Source organism: Sminthopsis crassicaudata, chromosome 1, assembly GCF_048593235.1.
Source record: "Sminthopsis crassicaudata isolate SCR6 chromosome 1, ASM4859323v1, whole genome shotgun sequence".
NCBI classification, from domain to species: domain Eukaryota; kingdom Metazoa; phylum Chordata; class Mammalia; order Dasyuromorphia; family Dasyuridae; genus Sminthopsis; species Sminthopsis crassicaudata.
This window is the reverse complement of record NC_133617.1, coordinates 47,060,630-47,082,627: the sequence shown is the minus strand read 5'-3', so window position 1 is coordinate 47,082,627 and position 21,998 is coordinate 47,060,630. Positions and strand designations below refer to the sequence as shown.

At 42.9% G+C, this 21,998-nt stretch overlaps 1 protein-coding gene across 1 annotated transcript in view; it reads right to left on the bottom strand.

Annotated features, from left to right (window-relative positions):
• MYO1F (myosin IF) overlaps positions 1–20,774 on the bottom strand; it is a 46,736-nt gene extending 25,962 nt beyond the window's left edge. Inside the window, exons 1-6 of the mRNA XM_074301223.1 lie at positions 20,613–20,774; positions 4,196–4,333; positions 2,494–2,583; positions 1,871–1,965; positions 1,523–1,610; positions 188–277 (exon numbers count right to left, since the gene is read on the bottom strand). Coding sequence (XP_074157324.1) covers positions 188–277; positions 1,523–1,610; positions 1,871–1,965; positions 2,494–2,583; positions 4,196–4,333; positions 20,613–20,615 — 504 coding nt within the window. The 5' untranslated portion in view covers positions 20,616–20,774. The remainder of the gene's footprint in view (positions 1–187; positions 278–1,522; positions 1,611–1,870; positions 1,966–2,493; positions 2,584–4,195; positions 4,334–20,612) is intronic.
• Between the last annotated feature and the right edge of the window lie 1,224 nt (positions 20,775–21,998).

Sequence of the window (21,998 nt, the reverse complement as noted above, 5' to 3'; positions counted from 1 at the left end):
AGGAGGCTGGACCTGAGAGGCTGGATGGGCACTGAAAGGGGCCGCACCACTGATGAAGAGCTCTGTGATGCTACTATTGGGCTCATGGACCAAGGCCCTGTGAAAGCCTGGCGAGGGTTCTAGGTGGCTGGGCAATGGGTACGGATTGGGTGCTGGGTGCTCCAGGACCCTTACTGGGTAGACTCACAAAACGGCTGGAGTTGTTGTTGCGAACGGTTTTGGCATTACCAAAGGCTTCGAGCAATGGGTTGGACTGCAGGATGATGTCCTTTACATGCTGCAGGAAGGGGAGATGGGAATGGTCAGGGTGGGTATCAGAGCCAGACACTGGCTGACCAAAGGTAGGAAACAGTACCCCAGAATTCTAGAGCTGGAAGGGACATGGAAGCCAGATAGGAAGTTCTATTTTTCTGAGAAGTGCCACATGATGGATAGAGAGCTAGGGACCTCCAAGAAGAAGGAGGACCCCGAGTGTGCTGGGTTCTGTGTTCCTCAAACTCAGAGAACAGGGAAGAAGTAAAAATCGGGGAAGGATGGGAATAGAGATGTTCAGGTCTGGGCTCCCAGCTCCTGGGTAGGTTAACCAGGGCTCAGCAGTATAGAATTATGGCTAGCCTTGGACTCAGGAAAAGAAGTTCAAATCCTACCCCTGGCACATCCTGGCTGTGCGATATGAAGCAAATCACTTAACCTCCCAGGATGCCAGGTGGCCCTCTGGCTTGCAAAGAAGGTGCCAACTACCTGCATTGGCAGTGGGAGTTTCCTCAGTCAGGAATTCCTAATTCTAATGAAGTCATGAGTCCAGTCCCTAGCTGGACACATTCCTGTGAAGAAGGCAGCTCATATATCTTTATCCCCATTGTACATAAGAGAAAATAGGCTGAGAGAGGGAAAATGACTTATCTGCAGCCTCACATTTATTGTAGCCAGGACTCAAATCTAGTTCTCCTGACTCCCTTTCAAGATTCTCCTCGGACCCTCAATGGAAAGCTGAAAGGAATCTCCAGGGTCACCTTGATGTCCAATGACTTATTTTTTTCAGATAAGGAAATTGAGGCCCAGAAATTAAATGACTTACCCAGAGTCACACAAGTAAAAATAAAGCAGAACTAGGATTTGAAACCAGGTCCTCTGGCTTCAAATCTAGCTTTGTTAAATGGTCAACCATCTGTTTTTTGGATTTTTTTTTTTTTTTTTTTAATAATAGGAGCTAATTCCATCCTGACTGCTCTCCTGACTGAGTCTTCCACATCAAGCTTAAGTTATCATCAGCAATGTTCCTAGTTCTCCCTTTGGAACCAAGTAGATCAAGTCTAATCCCTTTTAAATACATTTCATGTAACTGAGGTACCTATTGGAGGGCCCCTGGACCGTTTCCTCTCAACTCCCAAACCCATCTGCTCTTCAAGCTAAACATCTCCATTCACATGATCTTCATGATTTCCAGTCCCCTCTCTACTTGGATCCATTAGGTAAGTATAGGGACCATGAAGGTGGCTATTTTCCCCTCCCTCCTACTCACCTGGACTTTCTCTCCCCCTCCAGAAACTTTGGATATGTAGCCCATGATGTATTTGGCAGCTACCGTCTTCCCTGCCCCACTTTCTCCACTGTGGGGGAAAGAGGAGAGAGATGGGACTCAGACCTCCAGGAAGAAGGAGGACCCAGAGTGTGCTGGGTTCTTTGTCCCTCAACTCAGGGAACAGGGAAGAAGTAGAAATCGGGGAAGGGTGGGATGGAGATGTTCAGGTCTCGGCTCCCAGCTTCTGGGGAGTTTAATGAGGACTCAGTGGGATAGGATGAAGGCAGACTCAAAAAGGGTAGGAGATCTGGGGTGAATGGGGATTCAGGGTGTGAGGTTTAATGGTACCTGATAATGACACACTGGTTTTCACTGTCAATGAGCATGTTTCGATACATATTGTCCGTGAGGGCATAGATGTGTGGTGGGTTCTCATACTGTGCCTGGGGTCAGAGTGGATGAAGAAGACAGTCAGTTCCCCTATAATCCATGCTCCTCTCGTCTGTTCAGAGGGGTATCAGGTGGGCAGGGCCCTGAGGACCCCCTCCCTGTGTTAGACATCATGACATTTCTGGGGTAGGATGGCTATAGAGCCAGGAAGGGGGCAAGTCATATCTAGAATTGAAAGGCCACTTGGATGTCATATAATCCAATCCCCTCCTTTTTTTTAATAGATGAGAAAACTGAGGCCCAAAGGGAGAGTTGGAATTCTTAGGAAGATCAAAGAGAATCTCAGAAATCCTTTGAACATCCAAGAGACTTCAGAGATTCTTGAGGAGTGGAGACATTGCAAAAACTCTGGTTCACCCAGAGAATCAGATATGATAGGGAGTGGATGGGCACCGGGTGGAGGATGACTGAAAAGGTGAAGAGTAATTTAGTCCGATTGTGTCATGAATTGGGATGGAGGGAGGTACCAATTTCTCCTTACCAACATCATCCCCCAACCACTCCCAGGGTACAGGTCTCACCGCTCCTTGGTACAGCTCAATCTCTCGGTCAGTGAAATATGGCATCTGCTTGAACGGGTTGACAGAGATGAGAACTGAGCCAATGTAGGTCTGAGCTGCTGGGTTAAGGACCAGACATAGTTCCTGGAATAATCTCTTCCTCCCCCTTTCCTGCTACCTGCTTTCAATGGAAGAGAGTTCAGAAGGCCTCTAGTTTAGCTTGCCTCTAAATAGGAACTCTTCTTTAAAATATAGATTTGTCTAGAATTCCAGATTAGAGCTGGAAGGGAGCCTTAGAACCATAGAATTAGAGCTGAAAGGGCCTCTTAGGAAATAAAGTTAGAGCTGGAAGGGGGCCTTAGGATCATACATTTAGAGCTGAAAGGATATCTAGGGAAATAGAGTTAGAGCTGGAAGGGGGTCTTAGAACCATAGAGTTAGAGCTGGAAGGGGATCTTAGAACCATAGAGCTGGAAGGGGGGCTTAGAACAATAGAGTTAGAGATGGAAGGGGGTCTTAGAACCATAGAGTTAGAGCTGGAAGGGGGTCTTAGAACCATAGAGTTAGAGCTGGAAGGGGATCTTAGAACCATAGAGCTGGAAGGGGGGCTTAGAACAATAGAGTTAGAGATGGAAGGGGGTCTTAGAACCATAGAGTTAGAGCTGGAAGGGGATCTTAGGACATAGAGCTGGAAGGGGGGCTTAGAACAATAGAGTTAGAGATGGAAGGGGGCCTTAGAATCATAGAGTTAGAGGGGAAGCAGGTTTTAATCGAGCCTTCAAAGTCACCCATCTCAAGTTGTAGAGGGAACAGGAATTTTAATGTAGATCACCCAGTTCCAGAACCAGGGCTCTTTCCACTGCCTATCCCCAACAAATGACTAACCAAACTCTCCTTAAAAACCTTTTAGGGAAGAGGAATGAGCTGTTACCTGAAGCAGCTCCTTCCTCTTTTATACAGCTCTCATGGTTAGTTAAGATTTCTCTCCTTGAAACTAAAGGCCATTTCCTGGATTCAATTCTTTCATTTGTAAAATGAGGGGTTTGGATTATTTGACCTGGGAGATTTCTTTCAGCTTTAGCTCCCTGGTCGCTGGATTTGCCTATTGTTCTTAATTCTACCCTCTGAGACCAAACAGATTAAAGCTAATCCCTCCTCTTAAAGACAGCCCATCTGTCTTCTTTTCTTCAAATACTTGAATATATAATATCCTTCTTTCTTCCCAGTCTTTTCTTTTCCTAGGTAAAACCCCTAGTTTTTTCAGCTGATAAAAGCTAATATTTACATAGCACTTATTATGTACAGAGCACTGTGCCAAGCACTTTTCAGTTATCTCATTTGATCTTTACAATAGCTCTGGGAAATAGGTGCTATTATTAGCTCCATTTTATCTGAAGAAATTGAGAGTGACTTGCCCAAAGCCAGTTGTGTCTGAGGCTAGATCTGCAACCAAGTCTTCCTGACTCCAGGCCCAGCATTCTTATCTATCCACTGCACTATCTCCCTGCTTACAGTGTCTTCTAGGGCTACTTTATGGCCAGAACCTGATATCCCATGCTCCGTGCCTTATGGTAGGACAGAGCCAGGATTAATTGTTTCATTTTGCTTCCTCTTCCTCAAGGGTGGGAAAGAGATATGGAGGAGAGAGAGCAGGGGAAGAGAGGGAAAGAGAACTCTTCTGGTTCTGCCTAGTACTTGTCCCCTGCCTGACTTGGGTGGATACAAAGATGTAGTCGTCCAAGAAACGTTTCTTGAGGTTGCTCACAATGGCATCCTCGTTGATCTGGGGGAGCAGCACCATGTCGTCCACACCACTCTGTTTCACATTGTGACTTTGCCAGTGAAACCGTTCCTTGCTACCCTGGAGGGGAAGTGAGGAACACAAGGGTTTTCTCAATGCCTCAGTGGTCATTGCTTCCCTCTTTCCCTCCCCCCAATTCAGTCCCACAATAGACTTTTGGGTACAATCCTCTCATTTTTATAAATGAGAAAACTGAGACCCAGGAAATGAAGAGACTTGCCCAGATCACACAATCACAGAGCCATGAACAATTCCAACCAAGATCTCTTTTGATTTGAGAGTCAGAACTCTTTCCATTGCTGAAAATTGTATTTCCTTATGTGTGTGTCTGTTGCTCCAAATGTGGTCTGATCAAGACAGAGGACAATAAGACAATTATCTCCCTCATTTTAGGCTCTATGTCTTCCTTCCTTCCTTCCTTCCTTCCTTCCTTCCTTCCTTCCTTCCTTCCTTCCTTCCTTCCTTCCTTCCTTCCTTCCTTCCTTCCTTCCTTCCTTCCTTCCTTCCTCCCTCCCTCCCTCCCTCTCTTTATTTCTTTCTCTTTTTTCTTTCTTTCTTTTCTCCTTTTTCTCTCTCTCTTTCTTCCTCTCTCTCTCTTTCTTCCTCTCTCTGCCTTTTTTCCTCTCTCCCTCTCTTTCTTTCTTTCTTTCTTTCTTTCTTTCTTTCTTTCTTTCTTTCTTTCTTTCTTTTTCTTTCTCTCTCTTTATTTCTTTCTCTTTTTTCTTTCTTTCTTTTCTCCTTTTTCTCTCTCTCTTTCTTCCTCTCTCTGCCTTTTTTTCCTCTCTCCCCCTCTTTCTCTCTCTCTCTCTCTCTCTCTCTCTCTCTCTCTCTCTCTCTCTCTCTCTCTCTCTCTCTCTCGACTCCAATTTGTGTAATTCAATTGAGCAATTCTACCTTTTCCATCATGGTCTGGTATTCATCCCTGAATCATAGAATTTAAGAAGGAATTTCAGTGAGCCTGATTTAAACTATATTGTTGAAGGTAATGGAGGTTACTACCTATTTTTTTGGAAAGAGGTTATCCTATCTCTGGCAGTTTATCTATTAACCTTTCCCTGATCCCCCCCAAAATTAAAAATGGGGGAGAGTAATTAATAAAAAATAACTTGGCCAAGGTCACAAAGTTAGTGAGTGTCCCAAATTGGATTTGAACTCAGGATCTCTTCACTCCAGAGCCAGTGCACCACCCACTTTACCATCCAGATGTTCCTTCTCCAATTTTCTAACAGCACACACACACAAAATCAAAACAACCAGTCAATCAAAACTAGATGACTTTGGGTAAGTCAAGAGGCTTTGAGCCTCAGTTTTCTTTTCTGTAGAATGGGGGTGGGAGGGGGAAAGGGAGGTGGTGTCCAGCTAGATCACTTTTTGAGATTTCTTCTAGCTTTAAATCCATGGTCCTATAGATACCCAAACAAGGCAAAATGCAACAAAACAAAGGAGAAAGCAACTTGAAGAGTTCTAAAATAAGAGTGAAGATCAGGGGACTATCATGTCCTCTTCAAGAATGAAGAACAAACAAGTTCTGAGTAGAATTAAGAGCTACCCCACTGGGGACATAATTGGAAATGACTAATGGGCAAAACAGCTCTTTTTTCTTTTCTTTTTTCTTCTTTCCCTTCTCTTCCCTCTGTTCATATATACTCACATCTTTTCTTCACATATAGTGTCATATCATTATCTGCAGATGCTCAGCCCAGAGGAATGTAAATTTTGATTACTGAATTCTCCCAAGATATCTTAGGGTTTGACAGCTAGGACAATATTTTTCTTTTATGTAAAAAAAAATTAATCTTTTAATTTTCAAAACATGTGCATAGTTTTCAGCATTTACCCTTGCAAAACCTTGGCTTCCAAATTTTATTTCTCCCTTCCTTTCCTTCACTCCCTCCCCTAGACTGCAAGTAATCCAATGTATGTTAAACATGTGCAATTCTTCTATACGTATTTCCATTATCATGCTGCACAAGAAAAATCAAATCAAAAAGGAAAAAATGAGAAAGAAAACAAAATGCAAGCATACAACAAGAACAAAAAGTGAAAATGCTATAACCACACTCAGTCCCCACAGTCCTCTCTCTGGGTGCAGATGGCTTTCTCCATCGCAAGACCAATAGAATTGGTTTGAATCACCTCAATGTTGAAAAGAACCACATAGGACAATGTTTTTAACATTTTAACATTTAACAGGCTCTATTAACTGACCAACAATATATTCCAGGCTAAGCCCCATTTGGCCAGTTTTAGGCCCTGATTGGCTCAGGGTGAATATAAATGGTAAATGTTTCTGTTTTGATCAGAAACCTTGAGGATCTTTCCTTTCCAGATTGATAATTTTTCTTTCTTTTTGACTGGCAAAAAAAAAAAAAAAACCAAAACCAAAACACTCTGTCTCATTTTTTACCTACTCTTAATCACTGATAACTCAGTCAAACTGAAACCTGTAAAAGACCTTAGCTTAATAAGGCCAAGGTCTCCCACTGCATCCAGGACCACCTCCAGTCAAATCTTGCCACTGGACCCAGGTGGTTCTGGAGGAGAAAGTGAGGCTGGTGACTTTGCATAGCTCTCCCTCACTTAAATCCAAATCAATTGAAAATCATGATATCACCTCCCTGATGTCATGATCCCCTTTGAGGATAAAGGACAAACAACTAGAGCACAGAGCAGGTGACATCTGAGTCATTCTCCTTTCTCCTCTCTACTTCCTTCCTTGACTGCCTTGACAGTCTGACTCAGCTTAAATCTCCGCTGTCTCCTCTATCCTCTCCCCTCCCCAAGTGCCTTCCTTCTGAAATTGCCTTCTATTTTCACTGTATGTATGTATATACAAATAGATGGATCTGTATACACAGAGTGAAAAGGGAAAGTAATTATGCATTTACTATATACCAGGTATCTTGTTATGTGTAAACTATTATATGTATACACATACACACACATCATACATACATGCACAGTGCCTGGTAGATTGTGAGTGCTTAATTAATGCATGTTGATTGATTGATTGAAGGAATAGAAAGATGTTAGAAGGAGGAAAGGAAAGAGCTTGTTCTGTAACCAAGAGTGAATAATTGCCTTCACAAATCCATAGATGTGAAAAGAGGTCAAGGAGAAGAGAGGATTCTGGAATCACGAGGAAGGAATCATAATTATGAGCCTCAAGATACTATAAACAAACACATGGATCCTCTTTTTTTCCCTCCTCCTTCTTTTCATCATTATATTGGTTTCCCCTATCTTGCCAAAGTTGGAAGGGCAGAGGCTACTATTTATGGGTCAATAGGCAGAGCCCTCTGTGGTACAGAACTCCCCAAGCTCAAGGAATCAATCTCAGTCTCCTAGGAATTGCTCTTATAGGCATGTATCATCCATCTAAAAGTTATTATTATTTCCATTTTTTAAAAGTAGATTTTTTTTTTCTGAGGCAATTGGGGATAAATGACTTACCCTGGGTCACACAGCCAAGAAGTGTTAAGTGTCTGAGGTCACATTTGAATTCAGGTCGTCCTGACTTCAGGGCTGGTGCTCTATCCACTATACCAACTAACTGTCCCTAAAAATGGATTTTTGGGAAGACTCCCATATATGACTGTGAATGGAAACCCTTCTTTGCCTTCTCATCCTCCATGAGTCTAGTTTGTACCTTCATGTTAATCTTTTACAAGCAGTCAACCGAATATTCTGGGTGCTGTTTTCTAATTCCCTTGACATCATGAATCAATCAAAGGAACACAAGGGCTATTCATTTCTTATTCTTTACCCTTGCCATATGACCGGTCTATTTCTTTTGCTGGTTATTCATCTTTCTGTTGCTATCCCTTCCTTGCTTGGTTCTCAGTTGTTAAGATGGCATCCATGATTCACACCCCAAAATGGTCCTCTTTGTTGCCCTTTATGTGACCTGCAATTTTAGGTTTTCAGAGACTAATAATGAGTTATGACTCATAACTATATAGCGTCATGGGAAGGATATTGGCATTTTTTTTTTAAATGGGACCTTGTTTTAGGGACAAGCTTAGGGTGGGAGTTAACTAAAGGCACTGAGCAATTTCTCAAAGGCAGCCCAGTTTGGTCTCCTCCTCTTCTCCAATTCTAGGCCCGTCTTGTTTTCTAGACATAGTGTCTATCCAAGATATATGTTCTGAGGGACCAGTTTTATTTTGTTCATTTTCAGTTGTATCTGATCTTTTAGGACCCCATTTGGGCTTTTCTTGGCAAAAATACTGAAATGGTTTTCCATTTTTTTTTTTTTTCCAGCTCAATTTACAGATGAAGAAACTGAAACCAACAGAGTTAAGTGACTTTCCCAGGGTCACCCAGCTAGTAATTGTCAGAAGCCAGATTTGAATCTTCCTGACTCCAAACCCAGAACTCTGCTACCTAAATTCCCAGTTTTATAGCTGTCTCATAGTCTGGTTAAAAGATATTCTTCAGAATTGCACATGCTTAACCTATATCAGATTGCTTGCTGTCTTGGGGCTGGAGAGAACAGAGGGAGACAAATTTGGAACACAAGGTTATACAAAGGTGAACATTGAAAGCTATCTTTGCATGTATTTGGAAAAATAAAATACTGTTCAAAAAAAGACATTCTTCATCTACTTAGTTTTTTCTATGTGGATAGTTAGGCTGAACTACTTTGAGTTTCAGGAAGGTGAGTAATGAATAGACATACTGGTGAGTTATAGAGGATAAGAGGAAGCAGAGATGACTGATGGTGAATGATTGAATGAAAAAATGATTTATTAAATTTGCTATAGGTTAGATATTGTGCTTAGTACTGATGACAAAAATATAAACAAATAAGATAGCCTATTCTCTCGAAGAGCTTACATTTTAGGACCCAGACTTCTTTTTTTTTTTTTCCCCCTGAGGTAACTGGGGTTAATTGACTTGCCCAGGGTCCCACAGCTAGGAAGTGTTAAGTGTCTAAGGTCGAATTTGAACTCAGGTCCTCCTGACTTCAGGACTGGGACTCTATCCACAACGCCATCCAGCTGCCCCAGAGGTTACATTTTAACGGAGAAGATGGCCCATATTGAATGAATAAGCATTTTTTAAGGTGTGGAAGTGGCAGCTAGAGAAGGGTGTTCTGGACAAAGAAATCAGAGGGAATAGTGAATAGAATCATAGAGTATTATTAATTAATCAATGTAGAAGTTCTCTTTCTAGGAATGTTTTGGGTCTTTCTGACTACCAATCTCAGTGCTAGAGTTGGAAAGGAGGTTTGATACAGTAGCTCAGAGGAAAAAGAGATGGTGTAGCTGAGCAGAGGTGATTGGGGTAAAGTAGAATGTAACCACACTGAAGGCATGGGCTGTATCACTTTTGGTTTTTGCAAGCCCAGTTGTTAGCTCAGTGGAGGTCACATTGTAGGCATTTAGTAAATACTTGCTGATTAATTGATGATGAGTAGAGACAGAAGGGGATTTAGTGAACTGAGTTACTTGGTAACAAAGAACACTCTTAGCAGGTCAGAATAACCTGAGCAGTGATTATTGTAACAAAAAGAACCATTCCAAAATTCTACTAGTCTAAGGTAAAGTGTCCAGGTCACTCTTGACAGTAGCTGCTCTCCCTACTCTGTCTTCCCCACCCTAGACTTATCTCATGTTCTCAGGGCTTCCCATCCTGTTTTGGGATTCTCCCAGTTTTAGGCTTCTCCCAGTTTTAGGCTCCTTGTTTGCTCATAAATATGACGTTGTGTAAATAGCCCGGGGCTCGGGTCAGCCAAGTCCTGGGTTCAGACTCTGAGTTTTCCATTTTCGTTCTTGGTGAACATGAGCAAGTAATTTTCCTTCTCTAAGCTTCATTGTTCCCATCTTAAATGGAGACGAGAAGATGAGGAAACAGTTTTGTAAAACTTAAGGATCTGGAGAAGACATAAAAAAAGAGGTGGGGAACTAGGGCTATGGAATACTATTAATAATGATATGTTGTTTGGTTTTCCTGAACTTTCTCTCTCTCTTCTCCCTCTCTCTGTCTCTCTGTCTCCCCCCCCCCCCAGTCCCTCTGTCTCTGTCTCTGTCTGTCTCTGTCACACACACATTCTCTCTCTTTCTCTCTCTCTTCTCTTTCTCTCTCCATGGCTCTCTAGGAGATGGGGAAAATAGGGAAATGTAGGTGACATAAAGCAAAAGAAAGCAAAAAGATTTTTTTTTAACCACTCCTCCTTAGAGCTATATTTTCCATGATTATTCTCAATGGACGAATTTCAGGCACTAAGAGCAACACTCTTGGGTCAAATCTGCCTATCCCTGACTCCTCCGGTGGACTCCATTATAGAATAGCACCTGAATCTGGCTGATGTTGCCTCAATACCCTCACTGATAGATCTCTGCCTTTATCTTCCAGAGGGCTTTTGGCAAGACAATTCATAGCAATTTATTTCACTCCAACTCCAAACTCTGTGTGTAGAAAGGTCTTGATGTAGCTTGGAAGAATCAAAGGCAACAGTCTCAGTTATTATAGTATATCCTGGTGGTTATTTATTTGGCTTTCATCTTTGCTCTATCATCTTCTGCCTGGTTTCATACTTATTAGTGTAATGGGTGTTTGGCAAATGTCCAGATCTCCTAAGATGGAGTTATCCAGATGGGAGGTGCTGGTTGGCTCCCTCATAGGTGATCTGGGCATGTGCTAAACTTTCACAATATTTGTTTACAGGTTACATCTTGCCTATGAGAACAAGCATGGCTAAGACTGAGCCAAATGATCTTTTTTTTGTTGTAGGAAAAACTGGGGGAGGGATTTTCAGAGCTCAATCTTCAGTCAGGAGGGAATGGAAGGAAAGGAGGGGAAAAGGAGGGAGGTGGTTCTTTTATAAGGGTTCCTGCCAATCCTAACTCTAATAAGTCTTTGAGTGTCATTGATCATAGAATCGTGGATTTAAAGTAAGAAGGGATTGATTTAAGGCCTTCTAAGCAAATCTCTTGCAAAAAGTTGGACTTACACTGGGTGAAGTGACTGCCCAGGATCATTCAGGTAGTAAGTGGCAGATAAAATGAGATCATATTTCTAAAGTACTTTGCAAACTTTTCATCCTCCAGAATTCACCAGTGCCCTAAAGGAACTTTCACCCACTTGCTCTTCAACCCTTTCCCATAACCATTAATTAACCAACAATTCATTTGTTTTCCACAAATATATTTGATTATCTGCAGTTAAGTCTGTGAATGTCTTGTTTCTACAAGATTGTTTGCAAGTTGACTCCCTCATTTGACTATAAGTTCCTTAGAGTCTGTCTTTTTCTTTCCTTTGTAATCCCAGTACTTGACACAGAGACTGGTGTTTAATAAATGTTTATTGACTTATGGATCTGACTCTGTAAACATTTTTTGAACACTAAATATGTACAAAGCATTGGAGTTGACGAAATCTCCACCCTCCAGACGGTTTCCATTCCACTGGGAGGATGCACAGCATGCCCAAGCAAATTAGAAAAAAGGTAGAAGAGTGCCCTCTAGTGTTAGATCACTAATACCATGAAAGGAATAGGGGAGTTTGGGGTGAAGTGGGGAGGGAAGGCAGGCTGAGACAGCTTAAGGAAAGGAAGACTTTAACAATAAGAGTTGGTCATGAGGACTGAAGGGACTGAGGATGGTTAGCTGCAGACAGGAAGACTGGGATGACCATAGGGGAAGGATTAGTTTTATTTGGCTTGGTCCTGAGGGCAAAACTCAGAGAGTTGGATGGAAACTAAAGCCCTTTCGCTAAAGAGACTGGTGACCCCTTTGGGGATTACTAAATGCACCTGAAGAAGGGACCCTTGAAGGAGTTTTCAGAGAGTTTCAGGGTCCCTTCTTTACTCTTACTGTCCTAAGTGATATGTTCTATAATATGGGGTCTGTCACCAAATGATGGCAGGCGCCCAAAGTTGGGGTTCTGTCATGTAAAGAATTCACAATGGCCATTCTCTTGGACAAAAGGTAGATTTATTTAGGGAACAGGTTACAGACAAAAATGAAGGATACAACAGACCCTGGGGGCAGTAAATAGGGAAGAGTTGGGAGAGCAGTGGAACTCAGGATTACCTAATAGAAAGGGAGCACCCCTTGAGATTGGGGCATGGCAGGCTAAATCCTGAAAGGAAAAGTAGTGCCCTAAAAGAGTTAGCTAAGGAGGAGAAGTGGGGTTGAGAAGCACAGTGAAGTTAGGGGAGATACTGAAGAGGGGACCCCAAAACTCTAAAAATCCTTGAAGGAGAAAATCTCCTTCAATACCACACAGCATGGAGAGCAGAGACAGAGGGCCATGGGCGAGTGACCCACAGGAGGGCAGCAGAAAAGCCTAAGTTGTTTTATAGGGAAAATTTAGCCTGTGGTCTCCTTAACTTGGATCTCTAACTGGATTACCTTTAGAGGGTGGGACCATGGAACTAGACTGCCCTCCATTATCTGAGCCTTCTTTTGTCTAAGGAATTAATTTTTGTCAATTCCTCTGCTAATCATCCCTAACACTGAAGACCTTATCACTAAGTACAGCACTGGGAATTTCTGTACAGACATGGGCTGGGCTGCATGGTCAGGTTCTGGGGGTCATTAATGTATCCTCCACTCATCCAATAGGCTTTGAGGGAGCCAAGATGGGATAAGACTCAATACATGGTTACCATGAGCCTACAGGCTTATGCAGGGGTGCAGATGTTTCTCTGGGTGGAAAGATCATTCAGTTAGTTATTAAATATTTACTAATAGCCTACTATGGGCCAGGCATGGTGCTAAATCCAGAGTGGGGTGGGGGTGGGGAGAAGAGGAAAAAATAGTACCAGCCTTTGAGGACCTCACAATTGAATGAGGGAGATAACAAATAAGTAAATATGTACAAACTATATGCAGGGAAAATAGGAACTGAGAGAGAGGATTCCATAATTAAAAGAGGTTGGGAAAGCCTCCAGTAGAAGGTACAATTTTAGGTCTTGAAAGAAGCTGGGGAAGCTGGGAGGCTACAATGAAGAGGAAGAGGATTCCAGGCAATGGGGATAAAGAAAATGCCCAGAGCCCAAGATGGGAAGAGCCAGAGGGCTAATATCACTAGACTGAAACACACACACACACACACACACACACACACGTATTTACACATACATTATACTTTTAAATTTAATCTGAATTTTTAATATTTTCATCACTTAAGTCTCAACACTCAACAAACAATAAACCAAACCCTTTGCCTTACACAGAAACTTTTAAATGGGGAGCTGGTAAGAACTGGTTCCAACACACCCTTAGCAGTCTTTGAGAGGAGATAGGAAGTGTGGAACAGAAGCTGGCTAGGGGATATGTATTTGGAATATTGGGTAGAATGTAAAAATTATTCAGACACAAGAAAGATTCGTATATAGAGTTAGTAGTCTGTTGGATTCAGAACAAGGAAAGAGACATTAGAACAGAGATTCTCCATCTGTTTTGTGGGTTCTGAACCTTTAGGCAGTTAGGATAGAATAATGTTTGTAAAATAACATTTCAAAGGAAACCAATTAAATTGAAAAATAGTTATCAAAAAGGATTTGTTAGGTTTTTTGAAAGGCCTTAGAGGTCACATAGTTCACCGTCCCCTTTTTACAGAGGAGAAAATTGAGGCTCAAGCTAACGATCAACTTCCTCTCCCCTTTCTTTGAGCTACTCCTCCCCCCCACACAAAGGATACCTCTTAGTTTTGGCTGCCTCTTTTATTCTCCAGTTTGCTGCCAAACTTCCTGATTTCTGTTTTCTCTCCCAGGCAAATACCCTGGCCTGCTTTGGTCTATGTTGGGGTTTGGAGAAACTGGTTCTTGTATGAGTTATCCACAGGGGCCTCTTCCTTCCTGAAAAAGATCAGGGCCCTCACAGTTGGGCCAGAGGAGGCCCTTTCTGGCCCTAAATCCTATGATCCCGTGAACTTGCTGGATGGACGCAGCCACTTAACACAGCTCAGGAGGCACTGGGCCAGTCATGGTGAACAGAACCACTGTTCAGGAGAACCCGGATCAACATTCTTGCTCTAGCATGCCTACATCTGAGATTGAATTTGTCTTGGTCTATTCTCTAACAAGTGGGGACTCCTACATTTATAGGTAAGTTAGAAGAGAGTTTCAGGGTCCCTTCTTTACTCTTACTGTCCTAAGTGATATGTTCTATGATATGGGGTCTGTCACCAAATGATGGCAGGCGTCCAAAGTTGGGGTTCTGTCATGTAAAGAATTCACAATGGCCATTCTCTTGGACAAAAGGTAGATTTATTTAGGGAACAGGTTACAGACCAGCCTTCCTATTTTACAGATGAAGAAATGAAGGCCTTATGATGGCAAAGGGCTAGCAGAAATAATAATAGCATAATTTTTATATCACCTTAAAACTTACACAGCATTTTGTATGATGCATCTCATCTGATCCTTACAACTATCCAGTGAGCTATTATTATCCCCATTTTATAGATGTAGAAATTGAGTCTCCTAGAGTTTAAGTGACTTGCTCCAAATGATATATAGTAAATGGCTCAGGCAGGATTAGATGATAGGCCTTTCTGGCTCCAAGACCCATTTTCTATCCTCTCTACCTTCTTGCTAGCTTGTGGCCAAATCCCAGAAGCTGAGCCCAGATTAGCTTTGGGAGATACTTTCAGCTTCCCAGGACACTTCAGTGGGCTTACTTGGGAGACATACACTCCAGCTGATGTTTGGTGAGTTGTTGAAATCTCTTTCTGATAGAGGCTAAGGCTGGGTAGAATGGGGGAGAAAAAGAAGGAAGGTCTGGAAAAAGAGGTTGTGGTCACAGTTGACTACAAGTTAGATGAGTCAACCAAACTGAGGGTGTTGTGAAAGGAGGACAGCCCACAGTGAGAAATTTTAGCAGCAGCAGATGGATGATAGGACAGGAAGCCTGTAACTCCCCCACCTCTTTGCCCCAGTTTCCTTGACTCTGGAGCCCCTGGGCAACCTGAGTCATAGTACCCCCCAGACTGAATAGGTGAAGAAGCACAAAAATATTATGAGCTTCATAAGGATCCAGGGGCCCCCTATGTTTAAATTAACTCCTTTGATCTCTACTTGTTGGATTTTCTGCTTTCCTTTAAGGCCGAGCTTAGGTGCAGCCCCTTACTGAAGCGTCCTCTCCTCCTTCCTTCTTCTTTTCCCAAAAGTGATCCTTCTCTCCTCTCATTTCTCAGAATATATGATCTTGCTCTCCATCATCTCAGAGAAATCAGTGTATTTCTCCTTCTTACCAGTTGAATGTAAACTCCATGAGGGCAGGCTGCCTAAAGTGAAACTCCTTACTTCTTTGCCAGCCCCAGGCAAGTACCCCCAGAATCTTGTTGATGTCAAACTTCTCTCTCTGGCCTCATTCTCCCATCATCCCTACCTTTATTCTCCTTGTTGCCCCCTTTCCACTGCCATGAAAGTGAGGGCCAACTCTCTGAGGGACAGATCACTCCTTTCCTGGTGCAACTATAGCCAGCTGGGGCAGATTGTTCATTGGGTCCCACCCTCTTCCCAGGCCTTCATCCCTATCCCAAAGGATTCTGGGCATTGGTCCCAGAAGCAAGAATTCTGAACAACAGCTCCACGTTCAGCTGTAGTTGAACAGATATGAAACCAAGGCCTAGAGTAGTTAAGAGCTTTTTGCTCCAGGTAGGTTATACCCAGTATAATAAGCAGTTTGTTGACTAGCACTGAACGGTAGATGGGAGGAGCCAGAAGCCAGGCCAGGTTCTATGGAGCCTCTCTAGGATCTGGGGTGATTGCATCTTTTAGGGGAGGCTCAGGATTGGCCTTCCTTCCCCTCCCCCTCAGCTCTTAGGACTACTGGGGATGATGAGCAAAGAGTAAGAAAGAGCCACTTCCTTCCTTCCCCACTGCCCGCAGCCCAGGCCAAGCTAAGGGGAGGGGGGGGAAGTCTTGCAACAAGTGTCCCCTGTTTTGGGGAGATGCTGTTGCTGCTGCTGCTACTACAGCATCTATTTTGGTACCTCTTGAGTTCCAGGGCAGCCCCACCCTACTTCTTGCCTCTGAAGGAGAGACTAGACTCCAACAGCCTGTGCAGAGAGAGATCCTCATGGGTATAGATCCACCTTTAATTAGCAGACATCCCCACATGTCTGGTTCCTAATTAATCCCCAATCCTACTCTTCCTGATACCCCCTCTCAGCGTTAGGGGTAAGAAAGAAGATAGGCCTAGTATCAAAACCAAAAACTACTATGTGCCTGATGCTTTATAAATCCCTTATTTGATATTTAAAACAACCTTGGAAATTAGGTGCTATTATTAGCTTCATTTCACAGATGGAGAAACTGAGGTAAACAGTGATCACATTGATTTGCTATTTAGTTTCCCAAAGGCTGGTTTAAATTCAGGTCTTCTTGACTCTGGGCACAATGTTTTAACCACTGCACCAACTAGCCACTTGAGTGGAATGAAAAGAATATTGGGTTTGGAGTCCTATTGGTTAGTGTGTGTAGCTCTGGGGTTCAATGACTGACTTAGCTAGGGTTATCAGCTATCTGACCTCGAGCAGAACCATTCATCTTAACTGTAAGATAGTGATAAGGAGTTTGGGGGAACCTATCTCAATAGGTTATTGGGAGGAGCTAGGGACTTTGCACACTTCAAAATGCCCCATGTCGCCATCAGCTCCTTTACAGACATTCCCTAAGTCAATGGACATTTTCAGGCATGGAAAATCTGACCTAAAGGGCTGTTAATATATTCAACAAGCATTTTTTTAATACTCAGTGAATGTCAATATGTCACAATACGTCGGTATGTCTATAGCTAGGAGCTCAAATGGGCCTGCTCTGGAGTCAGAAGTTTGTTGTTATTCATTTGAGTCATATTTGATTTTTCCTGATCTTGGCAGAGATACTGAAGTGGCTTGCTATTTCCTTCTCCAGCTCATTTTACAGATGAAGAAACAGAGGCCACCAGGGTTAAGTGATTTGACCAAAGCCACACAGCTAGTAAATAAACATCTAAGGCTACATCTAGCTGTTGCTGGCAAGTCACTTAACCTTGATCAACCTAGGTTTCCTCAATAGCAAAATGGAGCTAATAGTTAACCAATATCTTTGCCCCAGAAGCAGTGAGAAAACACATTTATAGTGCTATGCAAATATTAAGGTGATATGTACGTGGCAATTATTATTATTGAATATAAAAGTTTTAGAACAAAAAATAGCACAGATGAGAAGATCATGGGATGTAGGACTGGAGGAGACTTTTAAGACCAATTCCCTAATTTTAGAGAAGAGGAAACAGACATGATATGATTTATCTAAAGACACACAGATAATAGGCACCAGAACCAAGGATCGGGCCCTGCTTCTCTTACTCTAATACTCAGTCCTTTTTGTCATGTAGACTTCAGGCAGTTGGGAAATTAGTCTATTTGAGTTCTGAGTTAGAGGGTAGCATGTAAGAGCTCAAAAGGAACTCAAAACATAGACTATGAGAACTGGGTCAACGGGTTTCCAATTCAAATAGAAACAGGGTCCACCATACATGGAAAGGACCCTGAGGGCTGCATATTGACTTAAAAATTAATATTATATATGTTTTGTTATATTTTTAATTTGCCATTTGTGCCTTAGAACACAGAATGTGCCAGAAGTGGAAGATCTTTAGAGAGAACATGGAGGGCCTTCAAGATCACCTAATGCAACTCTCTTATGTTTCAGATGGAGAAACTGAGTCTCAGAGAACAGGAGGGGGCTTGCCAAAGATCATATCTTGACTGCTCTCCAAGGACTCCTTTCATTTTCTCTCTTCCCCTCATTACCATTAGTTATAAATATGTTGACCCTGGTCACGAACATAATATCTGAATTTAAATAGTCTGTCCCAATCAATGATCCTGCTCACGTCCATTGTTCCATCACTCTTTGTTTTGCTGAAATCTATCACCAGAAGTCATGATCTCATGACTGTGACTGTCACTGTTCCAAACCAATCCAATCCAAAAAACTTTAAAAGCACTGCAAAAAGGAGACAAAAATAAAGAGAAACAGCTCTTGTCTACATCTATTATCTATGTCTATGATAATGAGAGCTCACATTTATATAGCTCTTTAAAGTTTGCAAAGCACTTTATGTTATTTGGTTCCTATAACAACCTTGTGAGGTAGGTACTATTCTTGATCCCCTTTTATAGATGAAGAAATTGAGGTACAGAGGTTAAGTGACTTGCTTAGTCACACAACTAGTAAATGTCTAAGGCAGGATTTGAACACAGAAACTAAGTTCTTCCTGACTCCAAGTCCCATGTCTACCCACTGTGTCCCCAGCTGCCTCATTATCACGAGATATCACATGGCATTCCATCATAGACAAAAACTACCCATGGGGCTGACTATAGGCTCATGTTCCCAATACAGTCTGTCTTCTCTTCTCTCCTAGCATCCTCTGCAATTGCACTCTATGTTTCTCATTTCCTAGCATTATTGTCAACCCAGCTGCTTAGGTCTAAGTTACCAAAACTGACACCAATTGGGTTGTCACCTTCACCGCTGAGACCATAAACACTACCTTTAGGGTATCTTTACTTTTGGTGGAGGTGAGCACAGATGTCACAGAAGCAGAGAAAAACAGAAATGGAAGCAATCAGCATCCTCATTTCTCAACTGGGTTCCCTCAGACCCAGTGGTCTGACTTCCAGTCATTGTGTTTTTGGAGATTCAATCATTTGGCACTTAATTTCCTCTCCCCTTGGACTGTGGTAGTCAGGCCTCCAGAACTTTATGAACTAAGCCTACTTCCAGTAGTTTCCAATGTCCCTTTCTCCCCTTGAATATGGATCCCAAATAGTCCCAAGTTTCTTCTCTTCCCAGAAACTCAGTATGTTGGTATCTAACCCTATCTTCCTTCAGGGACCCAGATATCCATTTTCTCAGTTCTTATTTCCTCAGGGACCAATCATCCTCCTACCCTTATCCCTAGTTCTTCACAGCATCTCCCGCCTTTAACAGAGAAAAGGTACCTTGGAACAAGACAAGCCCTACTTCGAGGCTTCTTAAATTTCTTCCATTTGCAATCCCCTTTCCTCCAAGAAATTTTTATGTGACCTCAGGTATATATGTATACAAATCCAAGATTCACTGATAAGTCACAATTTTGTGACCCCACATTCAGTTATAAGACCCCATATGGGGTCCCAAATCACAGTTTAAGAAGCTGGAGGCTAGAAGAAGAGACAAGTAGAGTTAAGGTGAAGGTTCCTGGTTTCCACCACTACAGCCCAGAGACCCCCAAAAAGTCGCTGGTGTCATAAACCAGAGAACTCAAGCAACTGGTCTGGTAACATAGAGCAAGTTCCATATTGAGCTCAGCTCTTGGCAGCCCTGCTGATGCTCTCCGAGAACATCAAAGCTGAGAGGGAATTTAAAACAATTTAAAACCAGGGGAGCCGGCTTAAAAGTAAGGATATCAGGGCTGGGAAAGGTCTTAGGACACAGAATTAGAGATCATTTGATCCAACTTTCTCACTTGACCCATGAAGAAACCAAGGTCTTTGCCAAGATTGTAAAAAGCCAGCACCAGATACAGGACCAGATTTTAGGTAGCCTAGCTCCCAGTCCCATCGGGGTTCTGCACCCATCGCAAGGCCTACGAAGGTCAGCATTAGGACTTTCCATGCTCTGTACCACAACACCAACAGTACAGAGAGAGCCAATTCAGTGTAGTTTTACTCTAGTGATCATTATTAATGGGATCCCGTCCCTGCTGAATCCTGGTCCCAATCACAGACGCTGATGCTAAGCTGGGTCCCCAAGCAGAGCCTGTCACTGGGGCCGGCAGGGAGGAGCCCTCCAGGGGAGTCTCCTGGATTGTTGCCCAGAGCAGCTTCCTGAGCAAACAAGCGTGGCAGAATGAGCTTTGGTACCCCTCTCTCCTCACTGGGCAGCTTCAGCTGCCTTTGTGCCGGTCCTCTGACTGAGCTCCCCAGGAAAGGGTGGATCTGAACTCCGGGCTCATAAAATCCTTTCAGATAATTAAATCTAACTTCCTTATTCAACAGATAGGAAAACTGAAGTACAAGGCAGGTAAGGGATTCACTAATGATATGGGAGGATCAGGGGTAGATCTGGGACTGGAACCTGGATCTTTGATGCTTAGTCAGGTGTCCCATGGGTTTCTCTTGGGGAAGGAGGCAGGCCCAGGAGAAGTGTGTCTTACCTGGCCTGAAGAAGTTTTGAGTCTAGGCCTAAGAAATGACACACCCAGTGGTCTGCCTGAAGCAGACAGAAACCCTAGGGCAGCTCAAGTCAGGGTTGTTCCTCAGACACCCAGATAAGCTAGGGTGGGGCAGGGAGCCACCCAAGCTGAGGGACGCTGCTCTGAGCTGCCCGGGGGCAGCTACTCACCATTGTGGCTGCAGTTCTTGGTCCCCGTGGCTCTGGGTTGGGTCCTCAGGCAGAGCCAGGTTCAGGGGGCTCCTAGTGGGGGGCCACACATGGCCTGCTGCTGGCTCTCTGGCTAGCAATTCTGGGAGCATCAGTTCCTCTTACAAAGGCCTCTGCTCCCCCACACCCACTTCCTATGACTGGGAGGGGCAGGGCAGGGGGGGAAGGAGCTCTCACCACAGAGGGAGCAGAAACCTCCTCTTGAGGAGGGGGCTGAGGGCACCATGAGTCCAGCCTCTGGGCACTGACAGGAATCTGGGAGGCATCTTTGGTTCTATTCATTTATCCTTTGATCCATACACTAAGCACATGTTGTTAAGTCATGTTTGTCTGTCTCTTCTTGAGATTTTCTTGGCAGAGATACTGAAGTGGTTGGCGATTTCCTTCTCCAGGATGAGGGAACTAAGGCAACAGAGTTAAGTGACTTGCCCAGGGTCACACAATTAGTTTTTTAAAAAAAAAGTCTAGAGACTGAAAGTAAATCAACACATGCTATATTCACTTTCCCCTCTTTTCTTCTGGTTTCTTCCCACCACCCCTTTTTGTGGTTTTCCCTTTTGTTCTGATTTTTTATCCTTTGATCCATACACTTAAGGGCAGGGAACTGGATTCATCTTTATCTTTTTATCCTATCCACACATATTATGTGTCCTGTCTGACTCTTTTTGGGATTTTCTTGGCAGAGATAACTGGAATGGTTGGCTATTTCCTTTTCCAGTTCATTTTGCAGATGAGGGAACTGAGGCAACAGGGTTAAGTGACTTGCCCAGGGTCACCCAATTTTTTTTAAAAGTCTAGAGACTAAAAGTAAATCAACACACTCATCCCCCTTTTCTTTTTTTCCCCTTTTTTATGGCTTTCCCTTTTGTTCTGATTTTTTTATCCTTTGATCCATACATGGATTCATCTTTGTCTTTGTATCTTAAGCACATGTGTTATGTGTCTTATCTGACTCTTCTTGGGATTTTCTTGGCAAAGAAACTGGAATGGTTGGCCATTTTCTTCTCCAGTTCATTTTACAGGGAGCTGGAGCAAACAGGGTTAAATGACTTATGTAGAGTCACACAATTAGTTAAAAAAAAAGTGGAGACTGGATGTCAATGCTATATTTACTTCCTCCCCCCCCCCTTTTTCTTCTGTTTTTTTTCCCCCCTTCTCATGTTTTTTCCCTTTTGTTCTGATTTTTCTCTCCCAACATGATTCATAAATGTGTATTAAAATTAATATACATATATAACCAGAAAAAAAGAAAGCAATATAAATTTTTTTTTAAAGAAATCTGAGGACAGATTTGAACTCATGAATAAGATGATGCACTCTATGTATTGTAGTGCCACCTAGCCACCA